The 17,782-nt window shown below is 50.5% G+C and overlaps 7 protein-coding genes across 7 annotated transcripts; 3 read left to right on the top strand and 4 right to left on the bottom strand.

The window, feature by feature from the left end:
* Window positions 1–218: 218 nt before the first annotated feature.
* AKAW2_40217S (uncharacterized protein) lies at window positions 219–869 on the top strand (the record flags this gene model as incomplete). Its single annotated transcript, XM_041688522.1, has 1 exon — window positions 219–869. One exon carries the CDS (start codon window positions 219–221, stop codon window positions 867–869), a length of 651 nt encoding a protein of 216 aa, XP_041542299.1.
* A 285-nt stretch (window positions 870–1,154) lies between these two features.
* Window positions 1,155–5,858, bottom strand: AKAW2_40216A (uncharacterized protein; the record flags this gene model as incomplete). The annotated part of the gene is made up of 10 exons (XM_041688524.1): window positions 1,155–1,298; window positions 1,379–2,317; window positions 2,394–3,071; window positions 3,131–3,186; window positions 3,245–3,510; window positions 3,571–3,836; window positions 3,907–4,963; window positions 5,017–5,263; window positions 5,327–5,627; window positions 5,685–5,858. The coding sequence occupies 10 exons, from the start codon at window positions 5,856–5,858 to the stop codon at window positions 1,155–1,157; spliced, it is 4,128 nt and encodes a 1,375-aa protein (XP_041542300.1).
* Window positions 5,859–6,374: 516 nt separating this feature from the next.
* Window positions 6,375–7,206, top strand: AKAW2_40218S (SDR family oxidoreductase; the record flags this gene model as incomplete). Its single annotated transcript, XM_041688525.1, has 2 exons — window positions 6,375–6,972; window positions 7,049–7,206. 2 exons carry the CDS (start codon window positions 6,375–6,377, stop codon window positions 7,204–7,206), a joined length of 756 nt encoding a protein of 251 aa, XP_041542301.1.
* Window positions 7,207–7,409: 203 nt separating this feature from the next.
* On the bottom strand, window positions 7,410–9,515 carry AKAW2_40219A (uncharacterized protein; the record flags this gene model as incomplete). The annotated part of the gene is made up of 1 exon (XM_041688526.1): window positions 7,410–9,515. One exon carries the CDS (start codon window positions 9,513–9,515, stop codon window positions 7,410–7,412), a length of 2,106 nt encoding a protein of 701 aa, XP_041542302.1.
* A 1,272-nt stretch (window positions 9,516–10,787) lies between these two features.
* Window positions 10,788–11,368, top strand: AKAW2_40220S (uncharacterized protein; the record flags this gene model as incomplete). Its single annotated transcript, XM_041688527.1, has 2 exons — window positions 10,788–10,862; window positions 10,925–11,368. 2 exons carry the CDS (start codon window positions 10,788–10,790, stop codon window positions 11,366–11,368), a joined length of 519 nt encoding a protein of 172 aa, XP_041542303.1.
* Window positions 11,369–11,396: 28 nt separating this feature from the next.
* Window positions 11,397–11,708, bottom strand: AKAW2_40221A (uncharacterized protein; the record flags this gene model as incomplete). The annotated part of the gene is made up of 1 exon (XM_041688528.1): window positions 11,397–11,708. One exon carries the CDS (start codon window positions 11,706–11,708, stop codon window positions 11,397–11,399), a length of 312 nt encoding a protein of 103 aa, XP_041542304.1.
* A 1,015-nt stretch (window positions 11,709–12,723) lies between these two features.
* AKAW2_40222A (uncharacterized protein) lies at window positions 12,724–13,391 on the bottom strand (the record flags this gene model as incomplete). Its single annotated transcript, XM_041688529.1, has 2 exons — window positions 12,724–13,139; window positions 13,208–13,391. 2 exons carry the CDS (start codon window positions 13,389–13,391, stop codon window positions 12,724–12,726), a joined length of 600 nt encoding a protein of 199 aa, XP_041542305.1.
* Between the last annotated feature and the right edge of the window lie 4,391 nt (window positions 13,392–17,782).

Genomic DNA, 17,782 nt, shown 5'->3' on the forward strand with positions numbered 1-17,782 from the left:
ATCCCGCATAGGCGAGGTCACGTGAAGAGTGTCGGTCGCGCCCCGGCGCGTTCAACGCAGTGTCCAACCACAATTAATCATTCTCAAAACATTAGTTAAAACATCTCTCGATTGTATACTAGTCCGTCGACATGGCCCCGGGAGAATACTATTTGTTGCGGCACATACCGGAACTCGTAGAATAAGCCTCTATACAACCTGCCACCCAAGCGGATTGCATGCCAACGACCTTGTGGGGCCCGATCCCAGCCGTATCGCAGCGCTTGAGAGGCCGGCTCGATTTGCGGATATGGGACTGGGAATTTCGGCATACGCTCAAGTGTCGCGGCTTGGAGCATCTTCTTCGAAGCGATCTACCTCGCCCCGACAAAACTCACGCCACATTTGCACTCTGGCGCCATTGGTCAATCACTGTCCGAAGATGGATGAATCGCCAGCTCTCTCGCAAAATAAGAGCGAAGTTGGGGGCCTCTCGCTTTGCTAAAAAATACGCGGATGATGCCTACAATGTCATCCGAGATCTTGGCTCGCACTACGACCACGCCCTATGCAAGGCCACGTGGTTCAAGCTCATTGATATGCGGTGGTTTCACTACACTACTGTGGCGCAATACGTTACCAGTTTTCAGCGAGCACCTGTTGACGCGAAGGAGTTGAATCGCGGTATTAGTCCCTACACCGCACTAATTGCGATCCTTGGTGAACTCGAGTCAGATGTTCCGCATTGGGTCGCCACGGTGCTCTTATTCTTGCCTGAAGACGCGGTGACCGATTATACTGACGCTGATTATTTCAAAGCCTGTCGCATGGTAATAAAGCAAGATGATATGTTAAACCAAAGGAATTCTAGGGTTGCGAGAGGCGGATGATTTCTTCCACTTGTGCCTTTCGAGAGAACAATAACCCAAGATGAAAGAAAGAGAAATTGCAGAGAAATAACGGTCGATATCTGACCTGTATGGTGGTTTGGATATCATCACTTGCAATGGCCACTGCACCACAGGAATGAGCTAGCACACTAGGGACTGGGCGTGTTTTGATATCCCCTTCCCTATGCTCAGATATCTGATCTCAACTCTATCTTGCGAACCAATCCTCACCCCAAGAAAATCTTCAACGTGGAAACCAAGCACATACTCCAGCATGGTCAACGATCAAGTCTTCCGTTGTTTCCGCCATTTAAATATGAAGATCAAATAGGTCGCCAACACGGCCATCGTGTAATTGAAAAGAATGAATCCAATGAAGATCCCGACGTTGTTACCCCGTTGTGAATAGCTCATGGCATATTGCTTGACCTATAGTTCCAAGAGGGCGTGTTAGCAGTTCTTATGTGGACGAACGGAAATGAACAGGAATGGAGGGAATAAAAACCTACATATTGATCACCATCCGCATAGGCACAGTAGTGACACTCCTCAGTTGCGTCAGGGTTTACTAGGTAACCTGTGGAATCCCCTGAAGCGAAGAAGTCAGCTGCATACGAGGCACATGTCTCCCCGACGGGCACATGGAATGTGGTCAGTTCGGAGTCACGGCAGGTAATCTGCAGTGAATGCATGGCGTTGGTACCGATCCCCTCAATGAAATAGAACAACGGGGAGATATTATAGAACCAGCGCCATCCGCGAGGTGTCAGAGGTGGGGGTGAGAGAGGTCCATTGAAAGTATTTATCACCAGCCAGACGAATCCAGTGGCCACCTGTGCGGCCAGCACGGTGGGAAATAATGCGGCCGTTAATTGAGCGATACTCGCGACGAACAATGAGTAGAGCTCGTACATGAGAAAGGCATAACCAGCGCGCGTTGAGATGGTGAAGTATTCGACCATGTAGTACCACAGAACCCAGTATACAAGTCCTCCCAAGAGCGTGAACGGGATCTCCACGAGAAGCGCGCTGATGGTAAAGACGCTCCAGTGGTATACACGTGACTCATTCTCTCGCGCCAGGAATTGATCGCGCAGGAGGATGAAGCGAGGTTCGATCTGGAGGCTGAGCACGGGCCCGGTGATCACTCCGACGAAGATAGAAAACATGCGTCCGCGGGAGTCAGTGAGATCGTTGGACAGCTGGAGAAATGTGAGCCCGTTCATCAGCCCCATCCAGATGTTAAGCTGGATCTTGCCCAACACGTAGTCTGAGTCGCGCCAGTAGTTCGTGAAAGCCCGTTGGGTGACCACTCGAATCTGCTCGAGATAGGAGGCCGCATATGCTCGATCAGAGCCTGACGACAACAAAGTATTTCCTTCCCGTGGTTGAAGGAAGTGTTGAAGCTGCTTTTGGGTGGAGACATACTCGGGCGACTGCTGCCAAGTCTATCATGTTCGGGAGATGAGAAATGAACTGCGTAAAAGCAGGGTAATTCGTTGAGGTGGGGATGAGGAATCATACCTTGAACCAGTCTACGTCGGGCTCTCCGCTGACTTCCAGAATGTAGTCCGCTGGATTTTCCGTTTCCCGGCAGCATCGCGTATACCGAGAGAAGTAATCGATTATAGTCTGGCACTGAGACCCTAACGGACCGAAATAAATGGTTTTCCCACCTGGAATCAGCAGAAGCAAATTATCAAACTGTTGGATCATCTGCGCAGAGGGTTGATGAATGGTGCAGAGAATGGTCTGCCCGGCATCGGATAGCCTGCGCATCAGTTGCACGATGGAGAGTGCTGAATTGCCATCCAACCCGGACGTGGGCTCATCAAGGAAAAGAACAATGTCTGGCTTTGCAGCTAACTCAACCCCGATGCTGACCCGCTTGCGCTGTTCGAGATTCAATCCTGCCCCTGGTACTCCGATAATTGCTTCGGCGATATCTTCTATTTCCAGAAGCCGGATGAGAAACTCCACGTGATGCATCTTCTCTTCCAAGGCGACCGCTTCTGAGCGGCGCAGGCATGCGCTCAGCTGGAGTGCTTCGCGCACTGTGGACGATGCTAGATGGATATCATTCTGGTGAACGAATCCTGTACGCCGCCCCATCGACGCCGGAAGTGTCTGCCCATTCAGATAGAGTCCACCAGATATGCGGCCAATTTGGATACGCTGAGCTAGAGTATCAAGGAGTGTAGTCTACTCGTATAGCAGGTCTGTCAGCTTGGGGTATATATGAAAGAATCGGCACGACTTACCTTGCCAGCCCCCGACATCCCCATTAACGCAGTCATCTTTCCTGGTTGAAGCCATCCTGTACCATAGAGCCTTGTAAGACTTATACTTTATAAGGACAGAGAACTACATCTTACCTGAAATTTGGTGAAGCAATTTCCTTCCATCGTCAAGTTCAAGTGACAGTTCATGCCAAGCAAACACATTTTGTGTGTTGTCCAGACAGCCGATAGTAGGGATCTCATCGTTGGAGATGGGTCTGAGTTCTTTGGAGTCAGTCACATACGGTGGCTTCTCAATGTCCGTAGGACGGGTGGGTGAGGCGTTCGCCCATGATGGCAGCTTGCGGTAAAACACCGTTGCCATTTGCTCAGATGCATGACGAAATCGCTCCATTCCAATTCTAAACAATAACTAGAGTCATTATGGCTTAGTATGAATATTCTCGGGAAAAGAAACTTACGTTACCACAATTGAAAAGAAGATGAAGAAGGCTGCATTTATTGCAACATTTCGCCACAAGTGGAAGTAGTTGAATCCATACTCGACCATCAGGTAGAGTCTTCCGGAAAGATTCAATTGGCCTGCTACCGACCCAGACACTGCACAGGCCTGAAGACTCGTTTCATTGTATGATGCCCCCCGAGGGACGATGTTCTGCAGGCTGCATGCATATAAATTGCTCCCAATCTCGTTGAGGGCGATGGACTCGAAGATATAGTACATGGGCTATACAAGTATTGAGGAGGTTAGCACATTCTGTATGGAAGTCTTACGATGACCTTCTGTTTCAACTTACATCAAGGTAGCGGATCCATGATAGCCAGACCTTCATTCCTGGAGGTGTGATATAAAACCCCGTGTAGATGATCAGCACATTGAGTAAGAGCCCAACGGGGAGAATGGCCCGAGTGATGGAATTTGTGAAGACAGCTATGGCTCGAAACATAACACTCAGTGCCATTAGGCCCATGTAGAGGCACACCAGCCATGTGAAAAAGGGCCCCGCCGTACGCTGGAAGCCAATCATCCAGTAGATGGGAAGCGAGTACAAGATGAAGATCAACTTCCAGGGTACGTCGGCGAGGATCTGACCGAGTGCGTAGGCCGCGGGTCGGTAGAATCGCAACGCCTTCTGCTTGACCAATATCGGGCGTTGGACAAAGGTATTCCCAAATTCAGCAGAAGCCTGCAACCCCATGATCAAAACGCAGAAAAAGAGGGCCGATGCACGTGTATAAAGCCCTTCTGTCACGGCTCTCTGATTCCGGAACAGAGTGCCTAGAAGCAGAGCTTGGATGATTGTCCCGGCCGCCTCAGCAATCCAGGCAGCCCGATCAGTCAAAAAGATCTGGTAATGGCGTACCGTACACTCATATACCTGACGGTACAAGGGCAGAGCGTATTCTGATGCTCTAGAATCTTTACTTGTTGCTGACTGAGGTGGCTCAACAGCCTCACGCACCGTCTGCTGGTAGAAGCTGCTTTCTCTGAACCGGGCCTCAAAATCACCGGGCTGAACGGGAACCGGCCGCTGGGGGTCTTCCCGAACTTGCCGACCTGCCAGAGGCCCTGACATAGACGCCAAAAAGTCGGAAACCGAGATCCTTGGGGAGCAGTAAAACCCAAGGGACTCAAAGTAGGCTTTTGCTGATGACGCCGGGCCATAGTAGGCGACGTGGCCATCATTCAGAACTAAGATCTTGTCAAACATTGATACTGCAACATCACTAGCTTGATATAAAGACATGGCAGTCATGCATCGACTGCGGGTGGTGTATTTGCGCATGGTAGTGAGAAAGCGGATGGCAGTTGATGAGTCCAACCCCCGAGTAGGGTTGTCAAAGCAGAACAGACTAAGGGACATGATCAGCTTCTTGTCTGTTGTGAGAAGTACTAGATGATCTACCTTGCACGCGTGCAGAGGGCCTCAGCGAGAGAGACACGACGACGCTGGCCGCCGCTGACTCCACGAAGATGGTCCGTTCCAATTCGGACTTGAGCTGCATGAGCAAGACCCATCAGCTGCAGAAGGTTTTGTAGGTCTTCTTCAATCCTGGAGGCTCTATTCGGATCAGAGTTTGAATGCCGGGCATTGAGAGCAAACCTAAGCGTGGTGCTGACAGATAAAGTTGGAAAGTGGATGTCATCCTCCCCTGTAAACGTGCATAGCCATCTTAGCTAGTGCATGATTCAATTGGGGTGTGAGAAACTCATACCAACGAAGGCCACCTGGTTGGGCCTAATTCGCCTCGCTGTCGAGGCATCCATTGAGCCATACCAGACGTCACCCTCCATTCTCAGATACTCGTCCCTCATGTTCGACAAGGCTTTCAGCACGGTGGTGCATCCACTGCCCGGGCGTCCCAGAATCATCAACATTTCTCCTTCGCGGATTGTCCCAGTCAGACGCTGCAGAATGGGCCGAGATGGAATTTCCTTTCGCGAAAACCAGGTCACCGGGTTGGCGAGCGATTTTAGACGTCGTAGAGTTTCGGGAACATCGGACATCTGTTGGCGCTGGTTTCAAGTCAGTGTTATGGAATCTCTTGTCACCTTCATGTGTCGGAAACAAACCCCAACTCCTGCGCCTATGACTGACAATTCCTTGAATATGATGCCACCCAATCGCTCTGATTCACTGGTAGTCTGGCGATTAAGAAAATTGGCAACCAGTTGATCGATCTCTGCATCCTGATGTGTCTCTTGACTTCCATTGTACTCATTATTTTCGCAGCCCAATGTCTCCATGATACACGTATCAAGCTGGTAAGGTGCTTAGCTACGCTCTATAGTCATCTGTTGGGCGCGATCTTGCTAGGACTTTAAAGGAGCTCCCAAGAAGCCTTCAAGCACCGAAGCATAGGAGAATGTGCCGGATTACCAAATGGGGTAATGGTTGCTCCTTATGGTTAGATCAAGGGCCAGCCCCACTCTCAGCGGAGTTGGCCGACTTGGTGGATAGCATTGGGAAGTAGAGATAAATAGCAGACACGAAGGCGTAGGAAAACGACAAAATGAAAAATCCTTATTTTTATCACTTACTCAAAAATAATCAAAAGTGTTTTTAGCAAGAACCATGTCAGGCTCCCAGGTTGATCCAGATCAGTTCACTCGTGCGGGCTGCATAACGCGGAAATACTACCGCGATGTCTATCCCACCATCGATCCATCACGGCCAGAGCTATCCCAAAAAGATAAAGTAACCATCGTCACGGGCGCAGGAAAAGGAATGGTCGAGTGAGAACAAGCTCAACCCCTTCACAGATGCAATCACGACTGACCTCCGTGATACTCCAGGCTATTGCGCGAGCTCACGCCCAGTCCGGCGTCAAAGGGCTAGTCCTGATAACTCAGTCGGCTCAGTCGGCTGAAGAGACGAAAGCAGTCTTGCAAGCCGAATTCCCCTCTGTTGATGTGCTGGCTCTGCCCACGGACATCACCAATGAGAAGGAAATAGCGCAGACTTTCGACACTATCAGGAACCACTTTGGCATCGCTCACACTTTGATCAACAACGCCGGGGTTTTTGCCTCGATAGCGCCCGTTGCCCAATCAGACTCCAACACCTGGTGGAAGGACTTTGAGGTCAACGTACGGGGGACATACCTTGTCACTGCGGCATATCTGCGTCTGATCGCCGCTGAGAGCGCTGATTTTCAGCCCACTGTAGTCAACCTCATTTCGACGATTGGTCTGACGCCGCCTGGACTGAGCAGTTACTTTATCAGTAAACTGGCTGTGGCAAAGTTCACCGAGTTCGTCACAGCCGAGAACCCCCAGGTTGCCACCTACAGTCTCTCTCCGGGTATCGTACAAACCAGCATGACCCTGGATTCATTCAAGCCATTTGCTAAAGACACCGGTATGTTCACAAACATCACAACTGGCAATTTAGGAGCCCTTAGGCTAACCAGGCAAATTCCCTTGGTCTGTAATAGCGGAACTCCCAGGTGCCGTGACCGTCTACTTGGCCGCGAAACGGCCACAATACCTTAATGGACGTCACCTATCCTCCAATTGGGATTTGGCAGAGCTTGAAGACATGAAAACTGAGTTGTCCTCATCAGATACACTGAAAGTGGGTCAATTCATCTGATGGGCTCTCATTACAACCCTCTGGTGGGGACTTTCACGCAACGGCGTCGCGTTTTCGTTGTCTATAAATGAAACTAGCAGTCCCTATCATTGGTGTATCCAGATGTGATAGGCTATTATATATCTTGTAGTAGTCATTTGAAACTCAGTTATATTCGATATGCGCACATGCATATGTAACGAGGACGATAGTGGTTGTAAGGTTCAAAAATTAGTTCCCAAATGTATCTCAGGCACATCCATCAACATATCACTGATTTCATGACAGTAACCAGACCAGGTATTAGGGTCAACAGTATCTGCAAATGACCACAAAGCATTCTCCTCGGATGCGAAGGGCAAAGATTGCTGGTTCTCTGCATCCATTTGTTCGTCGGTCTGCACCCTCCGATGATCGTTGCGATCACTGAACGCTGATGATTGAGAACTCAACAACTCTATGAGGGCACTAACTCTCCCTAGTAGATACCGTGTCCGTTGAGCCGCTCGGGATGCGATTGGATTATCTGTCCCCGCCCCCTCAAATATCGGAAGTGATCGCTCAACATGTTGTTGAGCAAGTGGGAACCAGTAGCATAGGGGGTAGGCCAGCATAAACCCTACAAGGGTCAGAACAGCATTCCACACGTACTGGTAGATTTCTGGACATCCATAAAGAGCATCATTATAAAGCATGCGAGTGTGTATGAGGTCTGTGACGGTTAGGGCGTGTTGTAGTGCCGTGGTAGCGTGTATATCGGCTTGTGGGCTCCGTTGCGGAACTAAGCCGCGACTTGGGAACTGGATAAATGGTCGGTGAGCCCAGAGTATGATGTCATGGTATTGAAGCTCTAGAAGCGATTTTTGTAAGGTGAGCGCTGGGGCCTCATGAAACGACAGTGTTGCATTCTGATCATGTTTCAGCCGACTCATGGAAGAGGTAACCTCGTCTGGTTGATAAACATTACATATAAGTGTAATGTTGGTGTAGAGGTTCGCGTCCAAAATTTGATCTCTCCATCGGTACAGGCCCTTGATTTCCCGCGACAAAAAGTGCGCATGGCGCTCGATTTGATCATATGGATCTATTGTCCCTGATGCATCACGCACATGGCGCTCCAAATCCTCGGCCATCTTCCTTGCCACAACAGTGAGCGATATCGATGCCGAATGGAATCCGAGCTCTGGCGTATCCCAAGGATCCTGCGGGTTTAAAAGTGGCGTGTTGAGTATCGCATCATCTAGAGAGATAGCCATAGGCTTTCCCAGAAGTCGTGAACAATGGAAGTCGAGGTGTACCAATGTCCACCAAACATGACGACGCGTCTCATCCTCATGTGTGGTCGCACGAGTTACCAGGGGGTGCTGTAAGTCCAGCGACTGTGCGAGTCGCATCGCCACGCCAATAATATTATATGCTGCTTGGTACTCTCCAGAGTTCTGTAGAAAAGCGGCCATGAAGAGATGCCGCTGCACGTCTAGTAAAGAAGGCTCTGCGTACAAGAGATAGTCGCTGTTCTTCCCAAGAGCCCTCTGGAAAAAAGCAACATATAGGCTAGCTAGCGAAGGGGCTTGATGGGAATGCTCCCCTGCGTGTAATGATACTGAGCCCATTTGAATGCTTAGCAAGCGGTTCTGAAGCCCAGCATAATGGATTGATTGTAAGCAGTAGGCCATCAGCGCTTGCCGCAATGGCTCAGACTTTTGACCCGACGTGATCGTCAAGTCCTCCGGGCTAATAATCGGCATTAGAGGATGATACCGAGTCCAGAAGACATCAAACACCGATCTTTCAAGATTCTGTAAGCTGTCCAGCGTCAGATATGTCACATCCGACTCGGTTGTCCTCAGCAAGTTTGGCGAGGAATACTGAGCGTCTGAAGGAGCCGGGTCAATAGGTTGAGGGGATGGGCGAGCTGACATCTGCGATACCATAGAGCAGAAATTATTCATTCGAAAGATAAAGCCAGCAAAGGAATCCAACTGCGGGCGCGGAGGAGCGATGGCAGCATGGTTTGTGGATAGACTCCGTTGTGAACTGGATCTTGGCCTCACTTGTTGGTTGGGGCCTTCTTGAATCGGGGTAGATGGCGGCGCAGACTGGGCTGGCCGGGGACTGCGTAGAGCAGCCGGCTGCAGTTTCCGGGTGCCAGAAGGTGGTCTTGAGTGCTGGGTCGGCTTGCTGCATTGGATCTTGTTGGCACGACACTGGCCACAGGGTAATCCACCATCGCAGCGAACCCGGTGCTGACGGCAAAACTCGCATGCTCGGCGCACTTTCTTCCGTTTGACCAGTGGTGTTGATCGTAAAGAAACAACGTTGTAAAGCATTCCGGAGTGAGTGATAGATGAAAGTGAGGAGGGTGGAGTAGTAGGTAGTAGTGTGGATGAAGTTCGGAGAATCCAGGATCACTACTATTATTTACTCTACTCACCTTACTACTATAGTGCTAGGTAGTAGTACTAAGTGAAACCTCAGTCACCTGACTCCACCGTCCCGGGAGGGCAGACCAATAGGATACTGAGGAAGAGGTAGCCAATCAGACTAGCTGGAGTAACCTGACAGTGTGTGGACCCGACAGAGTACGAGCATGTCCATAATTGATTGATCCCGAGTATCTTAGTGATAGGTTCCAGTTGTTTGTCTGGGCATCCTATCTTCCCGTAGTCCAATTGTTTTACCCACTAGACGGGGTCTTTCGGCAGTGTATAAAGTACCGATCTACCGAAAATCTTTAGATGCCACGAGTCCGAACTACAGCCATGCCTCTATGTCCAGGTCAATGGCGATACTTCTAAACCTAGACTGCAGTAACAGTTCATCTTTAGTATCCGAGTATAAGTCGACCCCCAATTCCTTCTAATTGTTTCAATTCTCTGATCACATCGATATGAGGTCGGGTCTTGGGACTTGCCGTCTTTGAGTACAAAGAGGCCTTTTCGCTCGACCTCCCTTCATGCATCTTTTTAGAAGCTTGCTGTGCCTAGCTACTATCGTGATATGGGCTAATACATGCCTGATGATCATATAGTTTGCATGGTCTAAGCCAGGAGATAATAGTCCTTGGGCTTGGGAGTTGAATAGCCACTTGAAAGAGCGACAGGGTCTTCGGCATCATGGCTAGCAGTGCCTATATGTTGGATTTGTGCAAAGACTGGTGGATACTACACCGAAAGAAGGGAAGCGCTACTATTGCAACGTTGCCTTCTTCCAAGCACTAATTTGTCGATCCGACAAAGGCTATTAGCGGTAAGGCTCGCGTTATGAGTTTGGAGGCATACCCCCATCTCATATGTACAAGGAAGCATCATATCTGTACAATATGCAGACTTACTAACCCAATGACAATTCAAAATCACATCTTCGTGACGTACGACACGTGTCGCGCTCGCATTATGCAGCATAGGCTGACTCAAAGAACCCTAGTACGTTTGATGGGTGTGACCAGTCCTTTTCCAATGGCTGATCAGTCAGATAGTCCGTATATGTAGATTTGCGACACGTCACCTTGTTGATATAGGCGCGTGTCATCCATAATATTGACTGAGATTTAACTAATGTCTACCCCACTAGCACTGTCAGTTGAATATTCAGATTCTAGAATGGATACCAATATACAAGCAATCCCTGGACTAGAGAAGGCTTTTGCTGTGAGGCCGGCCTCGGACGATAACGATGTGAGATCATCGCAATCTAAGCGCTCAATCGCGACCATTCTAACCAAGCCTTCCTTTTATAGGACATCTTCACTAATGTAAATCCTCTATGGTGCCCGCTCGGACTGAATGCCGTATTTGGGGGCGTCCTCATGTCTCAAGCCCTTAACGCGGTAATGCAGCGAGCGTCACCTTCCTTTGTCGTCCACAGCATGCATTGCCAATTTATCAAGGCCACACGGGTTGGGACCCCTGTTTTCTATCATGTGAGCCGAGTGAGTCAGGGCAAAGCATCCAGTGTGTACACTATATCTGCAAGGCAATATGATCACGATGTCTTCATCGCAACCGTGAGCTTTAGACGGGCTTCAGCTCCAGTTGGGAATGTCTTGAAACATGCAGTTCCAAAGCCTGAATTAGTGTTTGATGACGAGACGCAACCCCATCGCTATGGTGAAGGCACTGCGAGATCTCTGTTTGAATTTAAAATGGCAACGGCTACCATCGGTAAGCCCGAGAAACGATAAGTATTTGACTTAGTGCTAATTTGTATAATCAGAAAAAGGTGACTCCAATCCCGAGACGAAGTACTTCAGACGCATTGTTCGCGCACAAAGTAGCTTGGCTAAACCAAGTGGCAGCAACGAGCATTTGCTTGCCCTGGTATGTATGACAGATACGTATACTGCTGGAACAGTCGGGAGAGCCCACGGTATACCAGTATATACTAGATTCAACGCCGGTTTGAAGGACGGGAATCCTCGAGCACAGGTGGCCTTCAAGGCACTGTCCACCGTGGCTCATACCCTTCACTTTCACAACGTGGATCACGTCTGCGTCAACCACTGGATGACAGAAGAGCTGCATTGCCCTTGGGCTGGACACGAACGTGGCCTGGTAATATCACGCGTATGGTCATCAGATGGAGTCTTACTCGCAACTTGCTCTCAAGAGGTGAGCAAGAAGCTGTTTTACTGGTCGCGGTGTTCATCTCTCCCACTTACAACTAACTTAGAGGTGCAGGTTCTAGTTCGACTCCCTCAGGACAATATCCCAGCAAGGCTGTAATGAGCATACCTCAATGTCCACCCAGTTTGTACAGTTTCATGCAAGTTATCCCTGGTTGATGGAATTTTGTCTCTTTACGTGCCTCCAGCACGTTCAGGTGGCCACCATAATAATAATAGTGGCGGTGCGGCTAACTTGACGACCGGCAGCACAATCATTATCGGCACATGCGGGTTGAAGATCACCGTTATTTGTGTTCCTGTAACCAGCTTTACATCCTGGCGATTAGGTTCACATGTAATGCGATGAACAAATAACTGCAAATCTCTTGTCGAGAACTAAGGGGTGGAATGGTATCCCAGCATGACCTGCACCCCAGCTAAGAAAAGAAAAGATGTCAATACTGCGCTACTTGAGCATAGCTACCAAGTTCCCAAATGGTTCCCTTCGGCCAATGGTGCTTCGATCCCTCCAACGGTGCTCTCATCAGGGCTTTTCGGGTTGAATCTGACAGTCTGAATATCTCTGGAAAAGGCGGATGTTTAAGATATTGTACACTGCAGTAAATGTCCTTCTAGTATACTACATGATACTATTGTACTTGCACTACTCCATCAGCATATGTTCATCTTCATTCGAGTCATTGGTTGATTGCAGGCCCCGACTGCGTAGCAATTCTATATGAAAAACATCGTTTATCTCTTGACACTGTTTCTCGCCACAAGAGTTGCCAGTATGCTTTGAACAAGCTCCCTCCACAGAAAACTATATTGCTCAATGAAGCCGGAAAGCAGCCAACCATGCCGAACAGGGAGATCAACATCATTAGTTGAAAGGTTAATCCAGAACTTCTAATTGGACCTCACGCCCAGCTTCAATGTCTTAGACAGACCTTAGTGCCATTCCGAGAGCACAGAGTCAAGGTGAGTGCTTCCTCCCACGGACCAGGATCCCTGGTCTCCAGAGTTGAGAACTGCTGTGCCAGACGGACAGTAACATATGCGGCTTCGGTCAAGGCATATTGTTGGCCGATGCAGATCCGAGGACCACCGTTAAACGGCAAGTATTCCCATCCTGGGCGCAGATCTGCCCAGCGCTCCGGACGAAACTCATTTGCGTCAGGTCCATATAGATCTTGGCGACGATGCATTGCCCACACGCTGTAGAACACGATAGTACCCTTGCGCACGAAAACGGGGGATTTCCCGTTGGGACCGCCACCGACTGGCAGCACAGTATTACTCAGTGCTTTACGAGAATTTACTGGGACGACTGGGTGAAAACGAAGCGCTATACACAGAAAGTTAAATGGATGATGAACCCTGCTAGTTGATGGCAATGCATGCGTTGGAACTTACACTCATTCAGACAGTATTTAAGGTATGTCAAATTCCGAAGCTGCTGGTATGTGGGTGCGCGACCGTTGAGAGTCGCGACCTCCTCACGCAGCTTCTTCCAGATTTTCGGGCGCCGCGCAAGCATAAAGAACAAATTGCTCAGTAGTGATGCGGTGGTATCACGGCCGGCAAGGAGAATGTTCATGAGTTCATCACGGATGCGGTCGCGGTCACCTGTCTGTTCAGCCAAACCCTGTAAGAACAAATAGCGGGTATGCCTTCCCTCATCGTTTGAGCCCTTCTTGGCATATTCTGCACGGTACTTGAGCGCCTTATCGATGAACTGCTCCACCAGGTCAGAAAAGTACTGTATGACCCGAAGAGTTGTGCAAAGTACTGTATTGCAGAGAGGACCGTTGAAGAGAGAAATTCGTATATCAAACCATCGTGAGTAAGTGAGGTGTTGTGGCTGTCATTGTGTGCCGAGCGGGCACTAGTCTCGGCCCGATGGCGATCCCGGCAGGGGTTACCGAACCCCATCCCACAAACACCCAAGAAACAGCGACAATTTTCAGCGACTATGACTTTCGCCCAAGGATCCCAGCAGCAAGAAAACGCCGCAGGCGCGGCCTCGACGGAGAGGAAAATGAGCCGATCGCGAACCCTGAATTTGCGACCGGCGGAGAAAGCAACGGGCGGGTGACGAACCAAGACGTCCGACAGTATTTCAACAGCTTCAATGAGGCACTCAAACACCAGACTGAAATAATTGAGACAGTGAGGGCGGAGGTCCAAGAACTGAAAGCTGAACAACAGCTCCTGCGAACCCACAATAAGGAACTGCAGGAAGAAATCGAAGCCCTACGGGCCAAACTGGAGGCACAACCGCTGAACGCCCCCGTGAACAGATCCTGGGCGGAAGTGGCTGCTGGCAACCCTCAGCCAAACCCAGCGAGAACCGTCCCGCGCCCCAGGAAGGAACCCAACTGTGTCCGAATTAGTACCGCACCAACCCTCGATCAAGATGTTGACAATGACCGATTCTCAAGAGCCCTTCCTACTGAAGCAGCGAACACGCACATCAGGACCGCCCTGCTGAACGCAGAGACCACCAAAGAAGTGCAAGTCGCGGGCATTGGTACTACCAAAACGGGGTATGTCATCCGATTCCGGGACACCCAGTCTGCTGAGACAGCCCGGAACAGCACCGAGTGGCTGGAGGAGTTGGGAAACAACACCAAAGTAGTGAAGCCCCGGTTTGGGATCGTGGTTCACCGAGTCCCAACTGAGGACTTTGAACTAGAAGGAAACAAGAAACAGGGAATCGAGAAGATTATGGCTGAGAATGACCTCCATGACAAGAAATTCCGGGTCGAAGATATTGCATGGTTGAAGAAGAGGGACATGCCTTTAGGGAAATCAGCCTCGATGGGGGTCTGGTTGGACTCACCGGAGGCAGCAGAATGGATTATAGATAACGGAATATTAGTGGGGCAAAGGTTCATCGGGAGCGTGGAACCCTACCGGGTGGAGAAGAAGAGGTGTCGCCGCTGCCAACAATTTGGCCACCTAGCCTGGTCATGCAAGGAACGAGTGAAGTGCGGACATTGCGCGGGTCACCACGACCAGCGTCACTGCTTCCCAGGAATAAGACCCAGATGCTCAGACTGCAATGGAGAACACCCAACGGGCGACCGGGCATGTCAGGCATCCCCTAACCCCAGTCCATTCCAATGACGGCAACCCTTCGCATCTTACAGTTGAACATCATGAAATCGAGGGCAGGGATGGAAGCCCTCATCAACGACCATCAAAGCCAAAACCTGGACCTACTTCTGATTCAGGAACCGCCAAAGACAGCATACCACACCCATGTTAACCACAGTGCTTGGCGACTCTACCGACCGACACACCCGGAAATACCGCGGTTCCGCAGCCTCCTCTATGTCAACCGGAGGATCTCCACATCATCACACCGCCAGATCCACTGCAATCACCCAGACGTGGTAGGCATCAAAATCTGGACTTCAGAACTACAGTACCTGGTATTCTCAATCTACATCCCGCCAATAGCGATGCATGAGCCGTTCGAAGCCAGCAGCGCCCAGGAGATACTGGAGGAAATCCAGAAAATTATCCAAGAACATACAGAGCAGAATAGCCGTACGACAAAACTTATCTTAGCAGGCGACTTTAACCGTCACCACCCTGCATGGAGCCATCGCGCGGTCCATCACCGCTTCGCACAACATGCGGAGGAACTGATCAACTTCTTTCAAGCCCACGAGCTACAGTGGTGCCTGGCTAAAGGCGACATAACATACTGGTCCCTTAATCAACCGGGAAAGACATCAGTTCTCGACCTCACGCTTACCAACGATGTAACACGCTTGATCAAATGCCAACTCTACCACGACCACTATGGGTCAGACCACCGAGGAACATATTCGGAATGGAATCTCCAGGCAGAGCAAACTAGAAAGCCCAAACCGAAAAGGGCGTATGACCGAGCTGACTGGGCCCGAGTAGCTCAAGATATACTAAGACAGATCGACCCACCTGTGAATATTCAGTCGGCCCAGGATCTAGACTACGCGGTCAACAACCTAATCCAGACCACAGTAGCTGCCCTAGACCGACATGTGCCGGTGCAGGCCCCGTGCCCATACTCGAAGCGCTGGTTCACTACGGATCTCAAGGCCCAGCAGATTGAGGTTAACCAGATCCGGCGACGGTGGCAAAACAGATGCGCCCTGCTAGGGCCTAACCACCCAATGACGAAGATACTTTTCGAAGAAATGCGGCAGAAAAGACGAGAGTGGACCAGAGCAATTGAGAAAGCAAAAGGTAGACACTGGAAGGAATTTCTTGACAAAGCCGGCGAAGGCCATCTGTGGAAAGCAGCTACTTACACGCGGCCCCGGGATACCTACATGAGCATCCCCACCCTCAGAGTAGGCACTGAAGAGGTGACAGATAACCAAGGGAAAGCAGAGGCATTCCTGCAAGCCTTCTTCCCCATGATGGCTGAACCCGAGCCAGAGGAACTGGTGAACCCCGCGGAGGAGCTACCATGGGAACCGATTACTGAACAAGAGATCTACCGGTCGCTCAGAGTGGCCAAGGGGACTACAGCCCCTGGTAGAGATGGGATCCCCACGCTTGTCTGGAAACACTTGTGGACCTACCTTAAAGATATTATCACCATGATCTTCACGAAATCAGTGGACCTGGGCCATCACCCCAGACAATGGAGGCAGGCGCGGATTGTCGTGCTGCGGAAACCAGGCAAACCCGATTATTCAGCCCCGGGGGCATACCGACCGATCTCACTGCTCAATACCCTAGGGAAGGTCCTGGAGGCAGTCATGGCGCGCAGGCTGTCGTACTGGGCAGAGAAACATGGACTTCTTCCAGATACACAGTATGGAGGCAGGCCAGGACGGAGTACAGAGCAAGCCCTGCTTGTCCTTGCCAATGCGATAGACCGAGCATGGGCACAGTCCAGAATAGTCACACTTATTGCGTTTGACCTGAAAGGCGCGTTCAACGGAGTGTACCAGTCTAGCCTGGACGTTCAACTACGGGCCAAAGGCATTCCGTCAAAGGCCCGACAATGGATCAGCAGCTTCATGGAGGACCGACAAGCTAGTATCACATTCGATGACTTTGAAACAGACGACCTTCCCCTAGGAAATGCAGGCCTGGCCCAAGGATCCCCACTCTCGCCAATCCTCTTTGGATTCTATAATTCAGATCTAGTTAATCAACCGGTCAACAGTAATGGTGGAGCATCAGCCTTCATCGATGACTACTTCCGCTGGCGGATCAGCTCGTCAGCGGAAGAGAATATCAAGAAAATCCAAGAAGAGGACATTCCGCGGATTGAACAATGGGCGCGTCAAACAGGCGCGTCATTTGCCGCTGAAAAAACCGAGCTGATTCACTTGACCCGACGCAAAACGGCACACAGAATCGGACAGATCCGGATGAACGGCCAGGTTATTCAACCAGCCGACACTGCCAAGCTTCTAGGAGTCATCTTTGACAAGGAGCTGCGGTGGAAAGAGCACGTACAGAGAGCAGTTCAACGAGCAAGCAAGGTAAACATAGCCCTGAGTGGGCTACGGCACCTTCGGCCGGAACAGATGCGCCAGCTCTACCAGGCCTGCGTGCTACCAGTGCTGGATTACGCATCCACAGTCTGGCATAAACCACTCCGAGACAAGATCCATCTGAGGCTTCTTGAGACAGTTCAACGGACCGCCCTCATCCGGATCCTGTCGGCCTTCCGGACAGTATCCACGGCAGCTCTCGAAGTCGAAGCCCACATGCTGCCTACCCACCTGCGACTCAAGCAACGGGCACAGATAGTGATAGCCCGCTTCAGCACCTTACCGGAAGACCACCCAGTCCATGATGTCATCAGCCGGGCAAGAGTACGCAGCACCCAGGTCGGCAATAGGGCGCGCTTTCCCCTGGCAGAAACCCTACGAACAATGAACCTCACGCGGCTGCAAGCCCTGGAAAGAATTGACCCCAGACCACTAGCACCTTGGCGAGCCCAATCTTTCACCGATATTGAAATTGAGCCGG

This window comes from Aspergillus luchuensis, chromosome 4 (genome assembly GCF_016861625.1).
Source record: "Aspergillus luchuensis IFO 4308 DNA, chromosome 4, nearly complete sequence".
In the NCBI taxonomy this organism is placed as follows: domain Eukaryota; kingdom Fungi; phylum Ascomycota; class Eurotiomycetes; order Eurotiales; family Aspergillaceae; genus Aspergillus; species Aspergillus luchuensis.